This window comes from Diuraphis noxia, unplaced genomic scaffold, assembly GCF_037042655.1.
Source record: "Diuraphis noxia isolate RWA-SAM2 unplaced genomic scaffold, SU_Dnox_SAM2 contig0002, whole genome shotgun sequence".
NCBI classification, from domain to species: Eukaryota; Metazoa; Arthropoda; class Insecta; order Hemiptera; family Aphididae; genus Diuraphis; species Diuraphis noxia.
The window spans coordinates 35137446-35161984 of NW_028301712.1; the positions used below are offsets into that span (position 1 = coordinate 35137446).

At 27.1% G+C, this 24539-nt stretch overlaps 2 protein-coding genes across 5 annotated transcripts in view; one reads left to right on the plus strand and one right to left on the minus strand.

Annotated features, from left to right (window-relative positions):
* Positions 1–17635, minus strand: part of LOC107170188 (uncharacterized) — a 47714-nt gene extending 30079 nt beyond the window's left edge. Inside the window, exons 1-2 of one of the 3 annotated variants that reach the window (XM_089218986.1) lie at positions 17454–17635; positions 12480–12681 (exon numbers count right to left, since the gene is read on the minus strand). The gene's annotated coding sequence lies outside the window, so the exon portion shown is untranslated. Of the gene's footprint in view, positions 1–12479; positions 12706–17453 lie in introns of all 3 variants that reach the window. The other 2 variants (XM_089218987.1, XM_089218989.1) reach the window with 2 other exon arrangements.
* A 74-nt stretch (positions 17636–17709) lies between these two features.
* LOC107169974 (uncharacterized) lies at positions 17710–24238 on the plus strand. 2 transcript variants are annotated; one of them, XM_089218990.1, is made up of 4 exons: positions 17710–17993; positions 19964–20333; positions 20578–20754; positions 21475–24238. In XM_089218990.1, the coding sequence occupies exons 1-4, from the start codon at positions 17974–17976 to the stop codon at positions 21634–21636; spliced, it is 729 nt and encodes a 242-aa protein (XP_089075116.1). In that variant the 5' UTR covers positions 17710–17973; the 3' UTR covers positions 21637–24238. The 2 variants fall into 2 exon arrangements, with proteins under 2 accessions (XP_089075116.1, XP_089075117.1); XM_089218991.1 differs by having other exon boundaries at positions 17710–18681; positions 21475–24237.
* The last annotated feature ends 301 nt before the right edge of the window (positions 24239–24539 follow it).

Here is a 24539-nt window from a genome sequence, read left to right on the forward strand (position 1 = left end):
TATATTATACACGGCATGATGAGAATCGTTAGCAACCCACTAAATATACAGATTTTGCAACTCCAAATATTCCCACTCGAACCTCTTATTGTTTAATTGTTACAATAATTCTGTAACTTTAATCAAACCAATCCACTTAAAATATCCAACTTTCTTCTATTACTAACTCAGACAATTGATAGTTTTACACTTCAGCTAATGCATTAAATGCCCAAAAACCTTTTTTATTTTTTTCGGACCCGTGAACTAATACTTATTATTGATGGAACGATTTTCTTTATTTGTCGTAATTAAAAAACGGATGACCGTAGATCCTGAAATTTTCATCAAAAATTAGCCTTTTCACAAAATTTACACAAAATTATTTTTAAAACATATAGACACATTTTTAACATTTATTTATGCATAAGAAATGTTTTGATTTTTATAGCTAAGGATTGAAAATTTAAAATAAGGTTTCCCCTAAGTATTTTATAGTGTAACTAAAAGATCCAGGAATTATATAAACAAGCCTTTTTTGGTATATATTTAAGTTAAAATTTGGACAAAATTAGACATTTTAACGAAGAATAACGATTTCATTTTTTTTTTTTTTTGTAATAAAGTACTATTATGATTTAAATTGTCAGATTATTTTGACTGATCAGTAACCACAATCAGAATCATTGTTCATATTATACAATGATTTTATTGGTATAATATTGAATTTAAATTCAGCATATTATTATCTATTACGGTGATCCACACGACCCCTAATAAACAGCAGAACGGAACCCACTATCCCAGATTTATATTTTAGAACATTGCATTTGTATGTTTAAATAAAAGATGTTTAAGTAACAAACAATAGTTACTTCACCATATTTTATATAAATTAAATCTTAATAGAAATGTTATTTATACTTAATATTATTATATAAGCTTATTACGTAAAAATATTATGATAATGTAAAATTGAATAAAGTTTTTATTATCATAATTTATTCGACATTTTTTACTAATACAAATTGTATAAGCCGTTATGTATCAGATAATATTATTTAAATATTGGATATAGTCGCGCCACAATTACTAATGCAGTTGTGACCTCTATTAATAAACAACTAGAATAAAATCGATATACGATCTTTAAATCGTTTTCATATTATTGCCATTATTGATTATAACTCAACAAGGAACAACGTCTTTTATCTCAGACGTCAGTGTACAATAATGTATATATTCATCAAAATTAATATAATCTTTTTGAATTTAAAATGAATGTTTTTCAATAAGCATTAAACTGATTTAAAAATCATAACCAAAAAAACGAAATTATTTAAATAAGATGTTGATAACTTTTAAAAAATATACAAAATTACATTGTGTAGTCTTATTCCTTTCAATACAATATGAAGCAAACAACATTTTCAGCTTAGTCAAAATCAAACTTTAATTATCTATATAAAACAAGTGCTATATAATTTAATTTCATTAAAGATTAATAATTAACATTTTTTCTATTCAAACACGTAGTATAGTATACAAGAGGGGTTTCAACCTATATTAGACTGATTGAAAATGTTGACATATAGCATTTAAAACAGCTACAAAAAATGAATTTGTGACGTCAAACTCATGCCTGAAGCATGGGAAAAGCTTCTTTGTCTAGATACGATTTTAAGACGAGACATTCAGACATTGAAGCAATATATACGGGTGGGAACGTACTATTGGTCTTAAACAATACAGTGATACCATACAGTTGTAAAAACAACTACTTCGACTAAACCAAAACCGTCGACTTTCTACTTTGAGAATAGTTTCTGGTAGCAATTTGAACTAATTGGTTCACTCAAACCAAAACCAAAGTATATTCAGTATACCAGTACTATTTAAAAGAACTGAAAAAAAATAAGAGAAAATGGAAATGGTTGTAAGCAAGTTTCTGACCTATTGTGAGTTTTATATTTCTCTATTCTAATTTGAAAATTAATAACTATTAACTTTAGAAATCTTCACTAAATACTTTTATCTCTAATTATGGGCCGCGAGCCATAGGTATAATATTAAATATTATATATATATATAATATAATTAAGTTTTTTTTTTAAACAAATGTTTTTTTTAAACAAATGTTTTTTTTAAATTTTTTATTCCTAATAACTATATTCTATACATGTATATATATATTATAATTTTATGATAACGTATATAGGTATGCTATGGGTGGACCTCGAATATTTTCTTACAAAATTAGTGGTCCACGAAACTAAAAAGGTTGGGAACCGCTGCTCTAATATATATTTGAAATTATTGAGTTATTTTCTATTTATGTAAGATTTTTTATGAAAAAACTTGAACATTTAACATTGAATTCAAATTGAATACATAATTTACACAGACTTACTCAATGTTGAAGTTTCACTTGAAGATAAATTTATGTTTTTGTATTTATTTTAAATTATGAATTACAATCAGTGGCGTAGCGTGCGTTTCAGCTTAGTGTAAGCGTTGAAGTTGTAAGTTAATAAAATCGTGGGGGGCGTAGCCTTAAAATATAACTAACGTAGTCTTAAAATATAACTCGAAACGTCGAAACATACAAAGTTTTACGTAATTTTTAGTATATATTATTATAATATATATCATATAAAATATAATATATATTATATATTATATATAATATTATATTTAAAGAACAAAAAATAAATCACTTTTTAAAAATAATAAACTTATTAACTACAAAATTACTTATATATTAAATCAATTCTTCTATTTTTAGTAAGGAAAGCTTTGATTACTTCATCATAAAACGTTGATTTTTTTTTCAACTCTCCCAATAACTTTTTTTCTATTGACAACATTGATAATGAAGAAAAATTATTTTATCAATTTGGGAAGTATATGCTGTGCATACAATAGCATACACACACGCTACGCTACTGATTACAATCCATAATATTAAACTAAATACTAAAATATTGATTTAAGTAAAATTGTAATTGATTAGTCAATTATTAACTGAATAAATAATGTATGATAATTTTATGATATGTTATATTATTTGATAATATATAATAGATAGGTACCTAAAAATAAAAACAACAAAATTCAAAAAAAAAAAAAAACAAGAGTATGATTTTTATGAATATCTATAATATTAATTATTTATAATTAAATATACAAATTATAAAAGATCTTTAATTGATAGAAATACCTTCATTCCATAATGAAAATAAAACATGTTTATTATTATTTTTTTATAAGATATAAATATATAATTTTTACTTCTACCTAAAATTACTATTTTTTTACTCCGTTCACCGGGAGGAAGCAACTCGTTCACGTATCCAAATTATTGAGCTCCGTCATTTCGAGCTGAATTTCTCCTACCACGCGGCGACTGGTGAGCACTGCCACGCACTGGTAAGTGGAGGGAATGTGCGAGGAAGGACGAGTTTTGGTCATCGCCTAGTTGCGTTCTCTCGGTGAACTGAGTATAGTAATGTTATAAATTGATGGGCGGATAGGCCATTTTTGGACTGCCGGAAAATTAAAAAGAGACCCCCATATGAAAAAAAAATTATAATACATGATATTAAAGGGCCCCATTACCGAAATACGAAGGGGGGCCCACCGGGAAATGTCCGGTTGCCCGGTGGCCTATCCGCCCATGGTTATATTTTGAGTTTAACCCCTATAACAAACATTTCTAGGCATGTGCCAGATATATTTAGTTTTCAGTGCAAATGCATCATGCTTGTAACAAATCAATTGAGTTAAAAAACAAAAATTATTCTTAAAATCATTAAAATCCTTAAAAAACTATAGTTAAATATTAAAATGTTTGCATTATTAAAATCGTGTTTATTTCCTCATCGACCATACATTTAATTAATCGCTATTTTTAATGTTTTAGTGTAATATTAGAGTAAAATCACCCATTATAAAAACGATAGAGTTTGTGGTTTTTGTAATAGGTGATTATTCTCTATTGGATAGAAAATAATAATGTTGAGGAATTTAATTAGAAACTCAACCTTGTCTCTGAATTTTCTTTCTTTTTGTTTTTTGTTTGTGTATTTACGATTAGTCAACTGTTGATGTATAAATAATAATAATATAAATGTAATATTGCATCGAATATCCACAGCTGCCGCGGACTGTTTCTTTCTTAAAAAAAAAAAAAATAATAATATTGTTGAGGGTATGGTATATCCATTTGTCTAAACATTATCTCAAAATAATTTTAACATTATTTATATTAACATTTATTTTTTTTAAAGTCAAATAATAATAAAAATAAATAAAACCAATGTCGAACGCTCAAAAATATTTCCATCTTTAATTTTTGTAATGAGTAATTTTGATCTAAGATTACTTAAAGTCATAAAATTGATTTTAGGTGAATACGTTCTAAACTTCTAACCATGTTGCGCGTTGGCTTGAGAGAAATAAACAAATATTGCACTGACAGGCTATTAAATACGCTAATCGTCAAATAGTAAATATATATACTTCACATACCCCCGCGTATACTCTCCAATCACCACTGTTTGTAGCTTAATATTAAATACTATGCATTTATTATTTATATACCATAGAACAAAGATAATTCGGTAGGTAATTGATGTTCTATCAATAAACCAACTACATAACACCCTATCATCATAGCAATAACTAATAAGTAATAAGTAGTAAACAAATTTTACTCTCTAAAATTACAACAGGTTAGGTCACTATTTTTGTTGAATGTCGTAACTCGTAACACGTTTGGGCACTAAATTCCATAATAAATATATATGTAGGTTTCTTAAAACAACAGGTATCTGACATTTGTAGATAAGTAAAAATGTAAAATTATATGTATATTTATAAAAAATCATATACTTATATATGATCAATCGATCAATGGATAACATGGATCAATAAAAAGCAGTAAACGTGTCTTGCCAAAAATAATGGAAATTCGATAGCAAGGGGAAAAAATGGTATCTTTATTTTATTTTTCAATTTGAATATATAACAGGTATATTCATAATAATATATAATATATTATTATTATTATTATTATTTACTATACAAAATTACAAATTTAACGTAATACATTTTAGATTATGTGCCTATTTCCCAGTCCCTATCATAAATATTATTGGTACCTATATTATAGTATATAATATATGGCATATATACTTTTTGTTGGTACATATATCTTTCATTTTAATGGCTTATTGTGATATATATTTTATGGATATTGAGTACCCAAATGTTAAGTGGATTTCTACCAAACAGGTAAAAATGCCCAATCGTGTTGCACCGCTAAAAACATAGTTCCATAAAACTATTACTAGGTAATAACTAATAGGTATACAAATGATACAATTATTCAGTATTGTTGTTTTGCCAACTCTGAGGAGTTGACTGTGCCACAAGGTCGAAGATAATACAAAATACTATTGGCAAACACGCAGAACTTGGTATAGCCTGCGGTGAGATAGAAACCAACGGACAAAGATGGCACTATAATATCCTTGACATTCCTGTATATATATTTTTTGTATTAAAATAACACGATAATACTGTACTAACCAGCTGCCCCGTGTGATTTCTATTATAAGCCGCCTACATGCACACTAATATTATTTATAATTTATCTGATAATGGGCCTTATAGGTATAGCGTAGTGAAACCTCCGAAAATAATTCATATTTATAAGCTATCAGATCATGATATTATTTAATTATTTTTGTAGCAACTGCTATGATTCTATATTTTTCTACCTATATTAGCGAACAAATTATTATATACTGTTTTATTTACACAATAGATAATATTACTCATTATGACATATCCAGTGGCGTAAAAATCGGGTGATCGAGGTTGGAAAACGCCAAGAGCTTACTGTTCATGACGACCGTAGTCTATACACTATACCTAACAATATAATTTTTTTATATTAGATTACAGATTTTACAATCAAATAATAAATATGAAAATAATATTATTTTCATATTTTAAATCAATTTCAACATAAAATAACGAAGAGTTATCTTTTGCTTATTTAAAAAAAAATTAAGGGGCCCTGGAGATTTATTTCAGTGGCCCAAAAATCTTAGTTATGCCACTGGACATATCGATACTTATGTGATATAGCTAGAAACATCAAAACTCTCAAAAAAAAAATGATCCACTAAATAATTTTCAGTAAAAAACCCGGGTTATTATTTGAAAATTATGAGTTGGGATCGCCATAAGATACTCTTAAAGTAATAGGTACAAGAAATATCAGAAATTTGAAAATATGGTCTTTAAGTCAGCTAAAAATTCAAAAAATCAGAATTCGAATAAATGCATGGTTAAAATGGGGGTGAATATGCTTAAAAAATCACTCTGTTTAATAAACTGTATATTACTCAATTACTCATTAGTTTATTACTTATTTTATACTTAATCAACTCAAACATTTATTTTCTAAAAACTAAAACATTTTAATGGAGTATGTATAGCCTCAAAACAAATTCTACTGTTCATAGGTTAGGTTAGGTTAGGTTAATAAGTCTCTTATTTTATGAAATGAACTATCAAAACTTTATCATCTTATGATAATTAATAAGAAAATTACAAACAGAAACAGATAATAAAGCAATAATATAAATTTAATTATATTTTAAATTTTAAATTTCCAGTTACGTCTTACGAGTAACTTTTAACACCAATTTACCCAAACTATTAAGATTATGTTAACACAAATATTTTGTTTTCTCTGACTGATCCTCGCGCAACATAGCACACATTTATGTTCAGCAGAACCAACCCTATGTTATGATTACTTTTAATATTTAAATAAATTCACCTAATATCAAACTTTAAGCTATAAACTTTACCGGTGTCCCAACATGGCTTTTTTACAATGTTATATAGGTACAATTAATTATGTAAACAATTTTTTAAATTGTAATAATTTACATTCTCATAACTTACATATAATATAAATATCATAAAATAGGAATATAGTATATAATATGTTCTAAACTTATGTTTGATAAAAAGAGAATTCACTATAATATTAAAAATTATAACACAGGGTTGGTCTTGCTGAACTAAAATTTGCTATATTGCACGTGGGTCAGAGAGAGAAAACAAATAGTGCGGTAACATTTCCACAATTTTTAGTCAATCTGAGTTGAAAAAATGTAGGCATTTTTTTCTTTTTAAAGAATTTTTATTTTAGAACAAAAACATCAAAAATTAAATAGTAAATATTTTGTTTTATTATTTTAATCAAACTTTAGAAATGGCTTTGTAAATATTTAAATCCATATCTGGAATGCCATAAAATGAGGTACACCACTTCGAAGGATTGAGTTTACACATTTTACAAAGTTTTAATTGTTTTCTGCATCATTTCTCGTTGTATTTTGATATTTTATTTAGGTACAAGATTATGAAGTTAACTAGTATATTGTTTTGAATGTCACGTATGCCTGCGATTTACAATTTCTATCGCAAAACGTGCAATAACAATACATGCCATACCTAATTAAACTGGCAAAGTAAAACTGTTATGGATAAAGGTAATCTAAGAACCAATAATGTCCTATGATTTGTTTATATTAACTATAATTACCTAATAATAAGTAACCTATTAGCAAATTCTTATAATATATACTTGATAATATGTAAATATTATAACAATATTTTATCACCGCTAGTCGCTACAGAGTACAGATCTTAATAATATTATCTAGAATCTATAACATATGAAATCAAAGTAATGTGTATGTACAATATGAACATAATATTATACCTGATATATTAAAAACTCATTTCACAGGATAATAAATTAAAATTGAATTTTAGAAAACAATTAACACGCGCTTCAGTGTTTAATCTTTAATTATTTTAATATACTAATTATTATACAAAGTTATTATATTAATTATTGAACTCGTGGACAAATTTTAAATTTACACTATTACTGATATTAGTATAAAGTTTATATGAATGTGTTAATATATTATTAGAATCATCGTTTTGTCTACGTTTGGGTGATTCAGGTGGTTTATAAATATATATTTTTATATGACTCTCTTGAAGTCCAAAATATTGAAAGAAGTGAGAAAAAATTTATTAAAATCTTATTTCGACTATTGATTTCATTGAAGTCAGTCTAAATTTAAGTGCGAATACATTTATATTTTGAAAAGACTTTTTGGGGTTAGGTTAGGGACTAACCTTGAATCGCCAAGAGTAACCTAACAACATCTAACTCATGTTAAAATGGCCAACAAACAGTCGAAGAATAATATTTTAAAATCTTACTACTACAATTTCGATGAAAAGTGGAACATACGACGTTTGCACATTCTGTGCTTCTGCTAACTACGTACTTATCTAAAAAATATATACACTTAAATGGGAAATACTATTCAGCGTGTAATCATAGGCGCGCGCAAACTTTATCCGCAGGGAGGGGGTACATTAAAAAGGTCTGAACAACTACCTATTCTTGTACAAATGACTACTAGTATAGTTAAATAATAAATTGTAAATTTTATAAAGTACCAATTTCTTAAATTAATATACAAATAACAAAAATTAATTTAATATAGTATACATCTAGGATGTTCCATTTAAGTGAGCACACTAATTATCTCGAAGAGTATTAACTTTTTTTGAAATAGCAAATAGTTTGATACTAAAAACCATCAATACTTTGAGGAGCTATTACCTATAGCTATATACTCTCACAAACAACGAAAAATAAAAATGTTAACACGTAAATTCATGAGAAAATGGTTTTATTAATTCATATTTTCATTATATGTAACCATATGAAAATCAAAAGTTTATAATAGTTTTGTCAATAAATATTAGGGTGAAAAAAATTAAAATATAATACGGTTTAAAAAAAATATAAACCTAAAAGTTAAAAAAAAAATTTTTAATGTCTCAGACTCTTCGTCCAACCCTAATAAATCTACTAAATCTAATAATATCCCAAAAAATGCTCAAAGAAATGTTAGCCCAAAAAAAGAAGAGCAAGAGCCAGATGGCAATCAACTAGACACCCTCTGGATAAACACACACTCAACTCTATTTCTAACATATTAAAAAAATAATTTTATAAAATTAATTCAGAATATTATGAAAATAATATCACCAAACTTCAATCAACTAACGGCTCCCTCTGGCGTAAAACAAAAAAACATATTAAAACTCAAAGCACTTATCCCGCCAATAAAACTACCCAACAACAAGCTAGTCATATCTGACTTGGAAAAATCGAACACATTTGCCGAATATTTTTACGAAGTATTTAAACCTAACAATATTAACCCGCCTATTAACCATTTAAATAAAATCAACCAATCATTAATCAGCGCTCTACCCACTTCTACACCTCCCAAACACTTCATTCCAAGCAAGGGTAGGTTAGGTTAGGTAGGAAAAGCCCCTGGACACGATCTCATTACAAACAATATACTCAAACAACTTACAAATAAAGCAATTCTCAACATAACCCACATCTTCAATGCAATGCTCAAACTTTCTTATTTCCCACCACTCTGGAAAATTTCAACAATCATACTAATACACAAACCTGGCAAACCCAAAAATTCAACATCTTCTTACCGTCCAATCAGCCTCCTCCCATCCCTGGGTAAATTATTTGAAAAACTTCTATTAAAACGCCTACAAAATATCTCCGAAATAAATAAAATCATTCCTAACTCACAGTACGGCTTCCGAGCTCACCATTATACTATTCACCCTCTACATCGTCTCACCGATGCCATCCCATCTTCTCTTGAGCAAAAAAAAATACTGCTCGGGTGTCTTCCTCGACGTCGCTCAAGCGTTCGACAAAGTATGGCACAAAGGACTCCTCCACAAACTAAAAACAAACTTCCCAGCCCCATATTATTTAATACTCAAATCCTATCTCACTCATCGTTCTTTCCAAGTAAATCTAAGCAACTCAATTTCAAACCAATTTATGATTAACGCCGGTGTACCCCATGGCAGTGATCTTTCTCCTCTTTTATACCTAATTTACACTGCAGATATACCTACAACCTCTTGCACCATCTTCAATACTTTTGCCGACGACACTTGTATCCTAGCCACCGATTCTGATCCCGCAATAACAAGCTTCAAACTCCAACACCACCTCAACTTACTCGAAAACTGGTTCACACTATGGAAAATAAAAATTAATACAAACAAATCTAGCCATATTACTTTCTCCCTTCACCCAAACAATTGTCCACCAGTCAAACATTGTAACCAATTATTACCCCCAACAAACCAAGTTAAATACTTAGGACTCATTTTCGACAAAAGGTTAACTTGAAAAGACCACATATTTGACAAAAGAAAGAAACTAAACTCAAACTCCAGATTACATCTACTACGTCCTCTCTTACGATCAAAATTAAACCTTAAACTCAAAATCCTAATTTACAAAATGTTGATCTTTCCTCTATGGTAATATGGTATTCAAATTTGGGGTAACGTCGCCCCAAGTAACATTCAAAAAATACAATCATTCCAATCCATCTGCCTTCGCACTATTACAAAATCCCCCTGGTATGTAAGTAACAAAACCCTTCACTCTGACCTGAGAATAAATTATGTAAACCAAGCCACTAAAACTGCTTACCAAAAACTCCACAAAAAAATTAGCTCCCATAGAAACCCCAACATTAGTTATCTTGCTTCACAACACATCCCTGACAAGCTCCACGAAGGCTCAAACGTAAATGGGTTAGAGACCTCCTCCATTAATTAATAAAATACCCAAGTATAGGTAGCTCCATTGGAAGCCCTACTACATCGTGCCATTTTTCATGTTATGTAATCCTCTTCATCATTATTACTTGTTGTGCTTAATTATATAGTTGTATATTTTCTTATTAAAAAAAAAAAAATGTTTATACTTTTCGAGAAAATGAGTGTACTCACTTAAATGGATATAAGTACATATATCAGATATCTATGCATTTAGTATGGGGCCGCGGGCTATTCTCCTTCTGTGCGCACACCTATGCTTGAAACCTAAGCGACTGGTCGCACACGTTTCTAAAAGAAAGAGGATCGCAGTCGCTATTTAAGGACCGTTAAACTCACGGTATATGATAATATTGAAGGAAAAACAATGGTAAAGAAGAGGGATAAACGAAAACGTTCAATATATAACCCGCGGAACCGGGTGTAATACGGCAGCGATGACAAAAGCCGCGATGTGGTGTTACCATACACACACACAAAATGGACGACAATAATTAAACTAAAAATTTATACGTATACACACAATGTGCGATGAAAAGGACAGGTTGCGGTGGTGAAACAAAAGGGGAAGAGGTAAGGAGTGAATGACGTGTAGGAAAGGGGAAGAGGACAAAGCTGATGTCGGTGTGGAAAACTATATTGTAGAGGGTGGGAGGGAAGCACCAGACAAGCCGTTGATGCGTTCACGACCTTCCGCAACGTTAACGGCGTTGACTTTAAAATTTGAAAAAACACTGGTGAATGTTATTTTAATTTTTATTGCTATCTATTACCACAGTTGTTTTTATTGTTCTTTTTTAAAACAGATTGAATACAACATTGTAAAAAACACAACAACAAAAATATGATGGTCTGTCTCACACAACTTCGAGCACCCCCGTCCCCCACACACTTAAACAAAAGGTTTCGTGTCGATAAAATAAGATATATTAGCATTTGTATACGATTATATTCATCATTACGATAATTACACAAAAATGCACCACACACGTCACACACACACGAGCCGTTTAGAGGATATGCGAAACTTGCGCTTGTTTTCCCTCCTGTTACGAAGTGTCATACCGAGTTCAACGGTAAACCGCCATAATAATATTGTGTTTCTATACGTATTGTAATAATAATAAAATATTGGACTGAACTATTATTGCGTCGTGTACATGGCCAACGCCGAGCGGTATCGAGTATAATAATAATAATAATAATAATATTGTTTAATTATAAGACGTATTTTATAACGTAGGTCTACCTATAACTAGCCCGTTGGTCGGTTCGTAGTTAAATGTTAGAGAAACGTATACACCGCGTTCGCAATTTCGCATTAACGCTGTGTGGGGCACCAAGTCGTTGTACAAAACGTCCATTGCAGTAGTGTCGAGTACCACTAATAATAAATTTTCAATGCCGGGACTTAAATCGTAATTCATAACCGATGTCATTACGTTTATTATTGTTTTATATTATTATAATATACACACATCTACTCGCCTCTCCACTTAAACCTCCATCACCACCACCACCACCACCACAGACAAACACCAATGACGCGCACGGTGCAGGCCAACACCCTACGAAGTTTCACTACTCGTTGAAAATACAAAATTATAATATTACGTTAATTCAATCGAATAATGAGCATTGGTAATGTTATGAATAAAATATCATTACATAAAATACTATTATGATTTTCAATATGTACTCACGCGGCTACGATTCAGTATTCCAGCGGCGCGTTTTAATAGCGATGAAACTGTGTATTACGTGCTGCCATCTACGAGTAGCACAAGCGTATTCACCATTAACGACTCTTTCACGCCAATATCACTAATAACGTAATAATATAATAATTTATTCCAATGTTGAATTTGGTCGTAAGCAGTCTTAGCGCAGTCGTAGCCGTTCAATCTGAAACACGATATTGCCCCCCGCCTTGTTATTATTACTTGACATGAAAGTATGAAAACGGTAAGTACAACCATTGGTTATAAATACTAGTATTTATATCATAATATACACTCGCAGAAATGCGTATATTTCAAAAAAAAAATGTGCTGGGTAGTTAAAGTGAATTTGTTCCTTAAATTATTATTTCATATTTAAGTTTGAATGTTAATTATAAAAATATTCAAATAATTAAAACAATAATGCAACACACAATTTTGTTCACATAAATATTTGATGTTTTGTTAAGAACCAAGCCACCGAGGACTCCAGTTAGGACTGTTAGGAGAATGGAGACCACTATACATACTATTTAGTCCACCCACCACAAATAAAAAACATCTCTAGAAAAACTGCCACCGGTTTGTGTTAGATTTTAGTAAAAGCACTACTTACAAACCCTATAATATTACATCATTAATTCATAAATATTCCTAAATAATAGAATAATTATTAATTTTGATATGTATATAATACAGCAATATTAAAAATATATTTAAAGTGTTCAAAATTGTCTTTTCTATTATTATTATTATTTTTTTTTTTGTTATCATATCCACCCTAAGTTAATTACAACCATCAGATGGTTGGAAAAGATAAACTGGACCATTTTTGCAGGTTGGTATTTAAATATTAAATTATAAATAATAAATATAATATGTCAATATGTGTACTCGGCAGATAATGTACAATAATAAGTAAATAACTATATTTTAGGGTGGGTGGTGTATAAATATTAAACGTGATTTGAGGGAAAAAAGTTCAAGCCGCCACTGGTAATGAGCAATGACTAATGATTCTTAAATCTATGATTATATAATATATATAGATTGGATTATTATTCTGGCATAATAGCTTATTATTCTATGCTTTATAATTAAAAAATATTTTTTATCATTTAGGTACTAGGAAACCTAAAAAAAATTGTCTATATCATACAAAAATGTATTTTCAAAAAAATTTAACAGACTACATGTGTCATCTACTTCAGATATTCCCATAATTTTCAAGCTATGACTCTTTTGCAAAATATTCAAATTTTGATGACCCAAAACCTCTTAATGGCATTTTTTTAAATTGATAATCAGTGATCACTATAATCGCGATAACTATTAGTCCAGCAGCTTAATGATGACATGTCAGTGGTACACTTGTAATCGTCGTGAATGATAAAACTAAATTCAAAGATCAATGTACACATTCTATAAGATTTAGGTAAATGGAAAATACTGTATTATATATTTTATTCTAATTTATCCATATTATAATATAATATATTTTATTTTTATACTTATTCATTCTCAAATAATCTAATATTAAATATTTAACATTTTTGAAATATATATGTTAATATTACAAAACTTAATGTGACCCACCAAAAATATAAATGCAACCCAAACTTAATGAACTTCTGATGTATTTGATACGAACAATACATACAATGCAATAAGACTTCATTAGATATTAAATTCAGAATGGATAATATGTAAGTATATCAACAGATTTAATGAGGGAGTACTGGATCTCGCCCCAAGACACCAATGACCAATATATATATATATTAAAATAATACAATCTATACTTGTTTTAATAAAAACAAAAATACATACTATTTTTTAAGTTATCTACAAGTTTTTAGTAAATAGTAACTTAATGAGGTTATATAACCAATAACCATCATAGTGATTCATTCAGATATGATCAGTAAACAAATGTATTGCCTTAATTTAACAATATTTTCAAAATGTAATACTTTTTTTAAAATCCATTTAACAAGTTTTAATTTATACTAAAAAACTTAATATTATTACAGTACTAATGTATTTGGTGTTTAAATAACCACACATGTCATATGCCACTCCACAACCTCAAAATCTAAACATTACTTGTTATACAACCAATTAATTAGGAAATTATTATAAAACCATCCACAATCACTGAAACTTTTTGTTTTTAATCTTGCTTTGAATATGTTACCATACAACTTTCCTTGTAATTTCAAAAAAAATTAGTGTTGCAATCTCCTATCAATGCAATTAAATTACAAGAACTAAGGGAAACCCTAAATTTGTATCTTTAAATTAGGTAGTTTAGTAGGGCATTGGTAAAGTGAGTGATCTACTGGGCATTTTAAGGTTTAGTGTGTGATCTACCGAGAAAACAGTAAACAACATGTAAAATAAAAATTATAAATAAATATGTAGGTACCTAATATTATCTAATAAAATTGTAATTCAATAAAAAAAATAACTTAATTTAATACATTTAAGGTTCTTTGTGTATACAAAACAAATGATACAATCAGTATTAGTCAAAATTTGTATGAAACATAAACTTTTTTATATCTTCCAAAAAATTTATAAATAAATTGTTCAGATTGTTTATTGAGCGTTACTGACATTCAAATTAAATAGTGTGGCAATAGATTTTCATTAGCCGCAAGCATTTTTCTTAATATTTTAGATTTTAATATTGACCATAAACTTTCTAGGTCTGTTTGCGTGTTAGCCATATTTACGGAATTCACAAAATTTTCAGATTTTATTTAAAAAATGTATTTATTATTTATACTTGATGATACACTCATTCATAGGACCATGTCTTGTAATATATGTTATAACTAGGGCTCGGATGTTGTTGCATTTGAAATTTTTTTTCTATTGTTCGGATTCGTTGCTAAGTAAGTTATAAATTTATTTCAAACGAGTACCAATTAATATATAAAAATTTTAAATGCAACTTTTTGACCTTTTTTCAATTTTATTTCAATTTTATTTCAATTTTGTTGATTGTCGTCATTTTCAATACATTTTCAATACAATTTTATATATTTTTTTGTTTTCACTTTTTTTGTTAGATTATACAGTGCAATAATTTTTAAGGTAAAGTAAGGTTTTTTTAAAAAAACAAATCAAAAATAGTTTAAATAAAAAGTTTTAAATTTTGATAAAATTATTTGTAGATTTCTGAAAAAATAAGAAGACCGCACAATTTACCAGATTTTTAATGACAACTGACGAGAATTTGAATCTTTTTTATTCTCTACTCGTTTAAAACCTATCTAATAAAACTTTATAATATTACTTAATAAAATGACTTAATCCATTTCATAAAATAATTTGTTAATATATATTTTTTTATTGCAATTTTGGTTTTTTTTCACAGCAATAATGCAATCAATTTTATAACATTTTTAGTGCAACAACATCCGAGCTCTAGTTATAACCAATTTGCTTATTGTATATTACTCAAAAATAATACAGATTATGAATATTTTCTATTTTCAATTAACAAAAAAACAAACATACACATATACATATACATATGTTATTAAAAAGTACATAAAATAATGTTTATAACTTGATTGTTTCTAAATAATCTATACTTGATAATAAAAAATGGTTATTTAAACTAGTGGACAGTTTTAGATGTGTTTAGGCCGCTTAGGGGCTCTTAGGCACCTTAGCAGTAAATATTGGCTTAAACCAGCTTCAAAAATAAATAAATATTCTACTAGTAATCTAAAATCAAACTATATAAATTGGTAATTATATTATGTGTAACTAATATACCTAGTCATATTGTTATAGTAATACAATAATATGTATGTAGTACAGTAGTTCTTAACCGGTGTGTCGCGAGAAGTTTCTGATATTTGTAATTATGCTGGTAAAAATATTTATAACAGTAATTTATTTCATTACATTTGTGTTGAGTGTGCCGCGAAAATTTGTGATGTTTAATGATGTGCCGTGAATCAAAAAAGCTTGAGAACCACTGATGTAGTATGTACACATTTTATTTAAATTATCCTATACAATTCTGATTTATTTTAATTTAAAGGTTATCTACATGTCTTACAGGGGCAGTGCTTATGTAAGCCAGTGTATTTGATATTTTGATGTACAAATAATATTATGTTTTGACCATGCTACAATGTAAAAAACATATTTTTATTAATATTGTGATTTGAAATTTAGAATTAAAACGTTTATGAAAGGAAGACATAAAGTACCTAATATTATAATGAAATGCATAGGTACACATTAGAAAATATATTTTTGACTTGTAACCTATTTGATATTTCCATAAATAATATAAATAAGTAGATGTTCAACATTGTGGTATGAAGACATTTTATAACTGCCAATATACTTTAATTACCATTACATTTTTACATATCACTCCAATAATATTACATTATAGTTAATATATAGTTTATCTTTATTGTGAGTATAGTTGAGATTTATTTTGTTTAAAAGCAATGATAGGGATGATTTTTGAAAAGGTTTTCAATTTAATTATCGAAATTTGATAACTTATAATTAAAGCGTAACATTTTGTAGGTGTGTGAATTATAATTTTACAGTAATTTGCAAAAATTAAATACAATATTAAACAAATCAAATATCGATAATTCGATTAAATAATAAGTCAAAACACTTATAACAGAGAGCGGACGCCGGACATTGCCACAAATCCACAATGGTATCTGTACTCTATACATTTATAACCACAGTTGTGCCGAATGGTTACAAGACATTTCTACCTAGCTTGTAAACAGAACCAAAGATCATGTCCTACCAAACCAGGTCAATGGACAAACCACAAAGCGGCAATTCGAGTTAAATTCAAAAACTGGTATTAATTAAACATCGAAAGAAAAATTAATTTTCGTATTTAATGATGATCAAGAAATAACTATTATAAGCAAACCTAATTCTAGGTAAACTCACCTTTATGTTTTTTTACCGTAAACTCTGTATCCAAGTATCGATCAAATAATACGATGGTTATTAAATGAAAAAAAAAATATTAAATTTAAACAATCTACTGAAAGTATCTTTTATTCATTATTAACTAGGAATATTATTTGGCTTGATATCGTAGTAACATTTAACTTAGATGAAAAGTAAAATAAAATAATTCGAAAAAATGGTTATCATCGAAAGATTATTACATTATTATTTTGTATGTAAACTTCACAGGTCGTGCTCAGCCATTTTTACAGGCATGGGGCATGGTTACACATTTAATTTAAAACATGGTTGCCAATAACTGCTAACCATTTATAAGATCTCTTTGGCTAAACCATCTCTTATTCCCGCTAATATTAATGAAATGAAACATTTGATAACATTTTTAAATTTAAAGATAAAGGAATAATTTATATTTCTAATATTTTAACTTTTAAGACACGATTACTAAAGTACCTAACTTCAAAGTTCAAACCTGGGCGCCTGCCGCCTGGGCATCATGCTTTTTATCAGTGGACAGTGAGTAATGATTAATGTGAACCGACTTATGAACGTTTTACATTTACAGTGGCAATAAACCATAGAATATTCTATGACTAAACAGTTCATAATTTATATTCTTAACTTCATATTAATCAATAGTTCTATTTAAACAGATCTAAGTCAGGCTAAACTTGTCAGACTGTAAATAGTGTAAATTATAAGAAGCCAAGAGAATTAGAAATCTTCCTATTATAATAACGAATGGACTATTATAACTAGAAGACCGAGTTATTTGATAATCTGATAACTAATAATGTTTAATTTATATTCTATTTTCTATTTTTGTTTTTCAAAAATGGGTTATAACAATAAAATTTATATTTAAATATATATCTTTATATATAAATACAAACAAACGAATATGGGTAATATTATAGATACCAAGGTACCACAGACTATATGGTCTGTGATTATTCTAGGTATTATAAATAAATTGTAAATTATTGTAATTGACCATTATCCAAGTCTGTACTTATAGTTGCGTACCGTCTACGAATGATAAAAAAAAAAAAAAAAAACAATTATATTTAGTAATAATTCTTTTCATTTTTCATTTGCGTTAAGTATTGTACAAATAATTAATATTATAATTTCTACTACCTATACCTACTTTTATATTTTATTGCATCAATTTGCATGTATCAAAACAATTTTATCTAGTCATGTGAGTATTATATTTTGAAATATATTTTGAAAAAGTGGTAAGTATTTTAAACTAAAATAAATTGTCAATTGAAACACTGCCTGTGGTATTCCTTTTTAATTAACTAGTTATCAATTTGGACTTCCTGGTTAATGTTTACGTTCTTGTCTTTACTTCAGCAATACATATAACCAACTTGAAATTTTAAATTTTAAAATTTAATTTTTAGATGTCTTTAATGTAAATATTAAATATATGAATTCACGATTGTGTGGCATAACTTACATAGAAAGCTGATAATTAATATTAGGTCTAAAGGAGTACTATTTTAGATTATTTTTATGCAAATAGATTAGTATTTTTGTTGTTGAAATATTTTATTTAACTTCAAGACTACAACCCAAACAGTTGATAAATAAAAGTGACTAGGTATAGTAGAATGTTGATTTGTTTAATGTTACCATCAATGCATAGGCGTGCGCAGACTTTATTCGCAGGAGATGCCATTATGCCAATATAATTCAAAATAACTCAATTTTTAACTCTCTTCAAAAAAAAATAAAATAAACATAAATCAGAATTTTTTTTTCTAAAAAAATGTAATACATAACTACAGAACTCTCTGTTACATTTGTGATAAAAATTATGATAATATTGATAGTTTTCATTATTAAAAGTAAAAACATAAAACAATAAGCTATCTGAGTAGACTGCAGGGGATGCCATGGCATACTCGGCATCCCCCCTGTGCACGCCTATGCATCAATGTATTAATATCATATTAAGAAGAAAGAGGAAAATGTTAAATGATTAAAATACTTATAAGTAACATTTTTTATTTATCTAGTTAAGTTAATAAAGCAAGTATCCTACTTCTTCAATTCCAAAACATTATATATAATATTTTAAATTCTAGTTAATTAATATGGACTACTGTGTATATTAATAAAGTTGTATTACATTATTAAGTTCTTAGTGTTATAATCTTTACTAATGTTTTTTTTAATTTAACTATGAGTTGAAAATGTGTTTGGTTTACATTTTTTTAATTTTTTTTATTTTAATAAGAAAATATACAACTATACAATTAAGCACTTGGTTTACATTTATTCGTTTATTTGGTCTTAATTACTAAAACATTGATTCTCAGTTTAAATATTTATGTAAAATATGTACTTAATAATTAATTATTATTAACTAATAATTTTGGCCTTGTGAACTTGGAGTATTTATATAATATTTTAAAAAATCTAAAGGATCTATTTATTATCTAAAAATTTGAAAAAATTTTTCTTTGTATTAGGAATTATGATACATTGAGTGAGACATCTAATGATGAAATTGTTTCAATACATAATGCTTATAAAAAGGAATTTGGTCGTCTCAGCAAAGAACATCAGTGTAATTTAAATAGTTTAGAAGAATGCTACAAAGAACAAATATTATGTATAATTAAAGAAAAGGATTCGGCATCTCTTCAATTACTATCAATTTTTCAATCGTTATATGAGCATTTTCAACAAAAGTTAAAAAAAATAAGACCAAAAAATAATAGAGTAATCGACAAGTCTGGTGAGAAAATAGATTTTATTAATGAAAGATACCAATGTATCATAAATGGCTATGAAAATAAACAACAAGAGTTATTCAAAGAAATTTTAGAATTAAAAAAGGTAAATTTTATAATAATTAAAGTTCATTATCTATTTTTATTATGAATAAATTTGTTATAGAATTAATTGATTTTTCAAGTTTGAATTAATAATTTGCTTTCAAAAGTTATTCTTTTAATCTCATTTTAATTAATAATTTCACGTATTTACTATCTTAAAAATAGTATTTTTATATTTGTAATTTTGACCTCTAAGCTATAAAACTACTGCCTACTTGATATGAATACATTATTTTTTTTTAAAGATTATAATGGAAGAAAAGAAGATCCATTTAAATGTTTCATCAATTGATCTGCTAGAGAAAGAAAATTCTATCTTAAAGCAAAATTTGAATAATAATGAATCAAAAAGAAGCTCAATGCTGCATTTAATAACTGGAGTTCTTGTATGGTGCTTAGGTGTAATAGCTTATCAAAAAAAGGTAACTGCCGAGTTAAAGTAAAATAATGCTGGTGTAGTTTATTTGATATTTTTAAATGTGTAGTTTAATCACAAATACATTAAACAATGTGAATGGATCTTTGAAAAAATAAGACAACCTATTAACATTAAAAATTTGTTTTGGATAATATTCAATATTCAAAGTGTACTAATGTGTAATGTATCTGCACAATAACGAAACAGATCCAACTACCCGTAAAGGGAAAATAGCGTACTTGGAGCTACCTATTAGGTTTTGTATTTGCTGGTGATAAATCAAATAGCTCAAAAAATTTAATATTTTTTTTAATTATCGAAGTTTTGTAAAATAGAACGGTCTGGTTTCTACTCAGAATATGTTCTTTATTGGTAAAATATCTACATTACTAAAAAACAACGATAAACACCTAAGCATATAATACATGAGTCTTAGAATATAGATTATTCAAAATAGAATACTTGACTATTTCTTAGGCAAAGGTCAAAGTATGTCATAATTTCTTTTGATTTTTTTTCTATTAACAAAAGATTTTGACGGTATAGTAAAAAATGCTCCTGTAATTAAAATTAAAGTCAGAAATATCAAGAATAATACAAAAACTTTAACATTTTTTAACAATGTGTATAAAATAACATTCATTAAATTACACATTCATTTGGCTTTCATTAAATTAACTATTTCATTTAATTCTAAACAAAAATTATTTTTATAATATTATAGGGTAAAATATCACAAGAAAATTCAAAAACAGAATATTTACTTGAACTTGTCTTAGTCATCACTATAATTTGGCATTTGGGAAAATTTGGAGAAGATCGTAATCTTGGTTTACTTAATTTAGTTATATGTGGAATTATATGTGTTATTTTAGGCTTTTTATAAAAATATCCATCTACGCTTTTTTAATTGTATACCAATTTTTCTCATAAAAACAGCATTTTTTGTTCTATTGAATATTTATTTAAAATTATTATATTTTTATTGTCTATGTTATTTATTATAGTATATATTTTTTAATTTTGTATACCCTTAAATGTCACTTGAATATTAATAAAATAATCTTTTTTACATAAAATATCAACCTTTAACTTACCTTATCCGTAAAAATAGTCTCAAGATGCAAATTATTCACTTAATTAAGTTTTGTCCAGCTTTCCTATTTTTTTCTAAATTAATGACGTTATTTCTGTGTTTAATAGAAGGGGAAAATAATTTGACCGGCCCAAATAGGTAACTTATAAGAAAACAATCACAAGTACATAATGTAATATTTTTTCTCCATAAAACCCATAATTGCTCATACATGCCATGTTGCATCCACATCTGTACATCACCGCATTTGTCTAAAATATAAATATATTCCAACTATAAATAGGATGTTAGTGCATTTTTTTCTCTCTGCCCAGACTTTACAGAGAAACTATTACATTTACAATAATAAATCATAATAATTTCTGAAATTTGAGTGAAGTGATCTCTTAACAATACTTAAGGGTAAGATTATTATTTAGGGCTGGTACTGGTAACCCATGGCCTTATACCCGTGTACTCTATACATATATATATATACTAGTGTTTAAAATCTTAATTTCATAATGTAAAAATTAATTTTTAAATATATAATTGAATACTTACAAAATGAATTTTCAATATGGTTTTCTGATTTTACACACAAGAAAAACAAACAATTTATTTCAACTCTTTGTCTGTTAATATTGACGACGTTGAATCTAACTTAGAGATGGAAGTCATAGAATTTCAAAACACCAATATTCTTAAAACTGCTTTTAAACAATGTATAGACCTAAAATGATAACTGTTTTCGGTTGCACTAATCTTTTCTAGCAGACATTTTCAATACATTTTTAGAAAAATAAACATTGTTCACAATTATAAGCAACAAGGCATATCAACATCCAATATGAAAGACAATATAAATGAATTAACGGAAAAAAATCAACCTTAATAATCATTAGAATTAATAGAAACTAAAATTTATATTATTTTGCAAAATTTTTTATGAATTTCTATCTAAGATAATTTGAACATTGTCCTAATTTTTACGTGTGAATTCAAAATTCAAATTTTGAATGCTTATAAAAGAAAATTATGCCCGTGAATTCTTATAATTTTTTAATCACTATAACTTATGAGGAACTTAGTATTACATTTTCAAGTATTTTAATTCGGCCAAAAAATATTGGATGACAAAAAATACTTGAAAATTTAATACAAGGTTCTTTATGAGTTGTTCTTATTGTAGCTAAAAAAAAAATTGAAAATCGTTAGTCACAATTATATTTTTTATAATCGTTTATAGTTCAAATTTCTACAAAATCTGTCGAAAACGCTAAAATTTTCCAAATAATTTTGAAGTTGAAAAATTTTGTGTTTATAATTAAGGATTAGAAATACAACACTAAGTTTTCCATAAGTTTTTCTTCATGAAGCTATAGAAAAAATTCGAAGCATCATTATAGGAAAAATTTTAAGTGTTTGATTTTTTTTTTTGAAGTGTCGATAAAATATTTTTGGCCGAATCAAAATACCTGAAAATTTAATACAAAGTTCATCATAAGTCATTCTTATAGTGATTAAAAAATTAGAAGAATACATAGGCACAATTTTTATTTATTAGCATTTGAAGTTCAAATATTGACAAAAATTCGTCAAAACCATAAATATTCGCAAATTATTTTGTAGTTTAAAATTCATAAAATTGTTTGTATTTATATCTAAGGTTAAAAAATTCAACACTAAGTTTTCCATATTATAAGTTTTGATTCAAACAGCTATAAAGAAAATTTGAAGCGCCATTATAGGAAAAATGTTTTGGGCGTTTGAGTTTTAAATTTTTATGAAATCTTGTAACAATAACGATTTACCCTCAAACCAGGTTATATGTATAATGTATATCTAATATCTATGCTAGTATGATAATATAAGGTATTATTAATTAAGATAACTACATGCAATGTTTATGGAAAAAATAATTAACCATGCCATATGCAAAATACATCCTAATTAAAAATTAAAATATTTGCTTCAAATAATAATCACACAGCCCTAGTTCCGATACACCAAGTATTTTTACAATATTCTTTTTTTAAATATAAAATCTATAAACTGATTACTTTTAATTTTTAATTTAAAAATAAATATATCAGGTTATTAATATAAAATGTGGGGAAGCTGATGCTCCAAATATATTAGTGAGGATGCATTTTAATGTTTCTGGTGCTTTCTTCAATCCAGGTCCCATCTGTGACAAATTTTTATACAATGAATCCTTTTGCATATGATATTAGCTAATAGGACCAATGGCATATAAACAATTTATTTTGTAACTAATTATTTTTTATTGTATATTATTATCTGTCTTAGCATTATGTATGTGTATTATTAAATTAATAATTATTAATGTTTGTAAATGTCAAGGGCCTGACCCGTTTATTATTATAAATAAATATATTATGAAGAATTAATTGTTATTACTTAAGTGAATTTCTATATTATAGTTACATTTATACTTAAGAAAATCAGCTAATATTTTAGATAAATCCATTCAGTTATACTAACATATTATGTAGGAACTAGGTTCGTTTGGATATCATATAATAATAAAAGTTGTACACTTCTAACTTGTTCTTTGCATACATAACAATTATATTTGTGAAAATCGTATTATTCATATTTAATCACGATTAAAGATACAATAGTCGTCCAACGAGATCCGAATTGCTGTCTCCATAATTGCTCATGTAGTACTTGTAGACTACACAATG

Excerpts from the sequence above, each read along its gene's own strand:
- LOC107169974 (XM_089218990.1), top strand. The coding sequence starts at position 17,974 with ATGCTTTTTATCAGTGGACA. Across the intron at positions 17,994-19,963 it reads ATGCTTTTTATCAGTGGACA|GAATTATGATACATTGAGTG; the intron begins GTGAGTAATGAT and ends TCTTTGTATTAG. Across the intron at positions 20,334-20,577 it reads AAATTTTAGAATTAAAAAAG|ATTATAATGGAAGAAAAGAA; the intron begins GTAAATTTTATA and ends TTTTTTTTAAAG.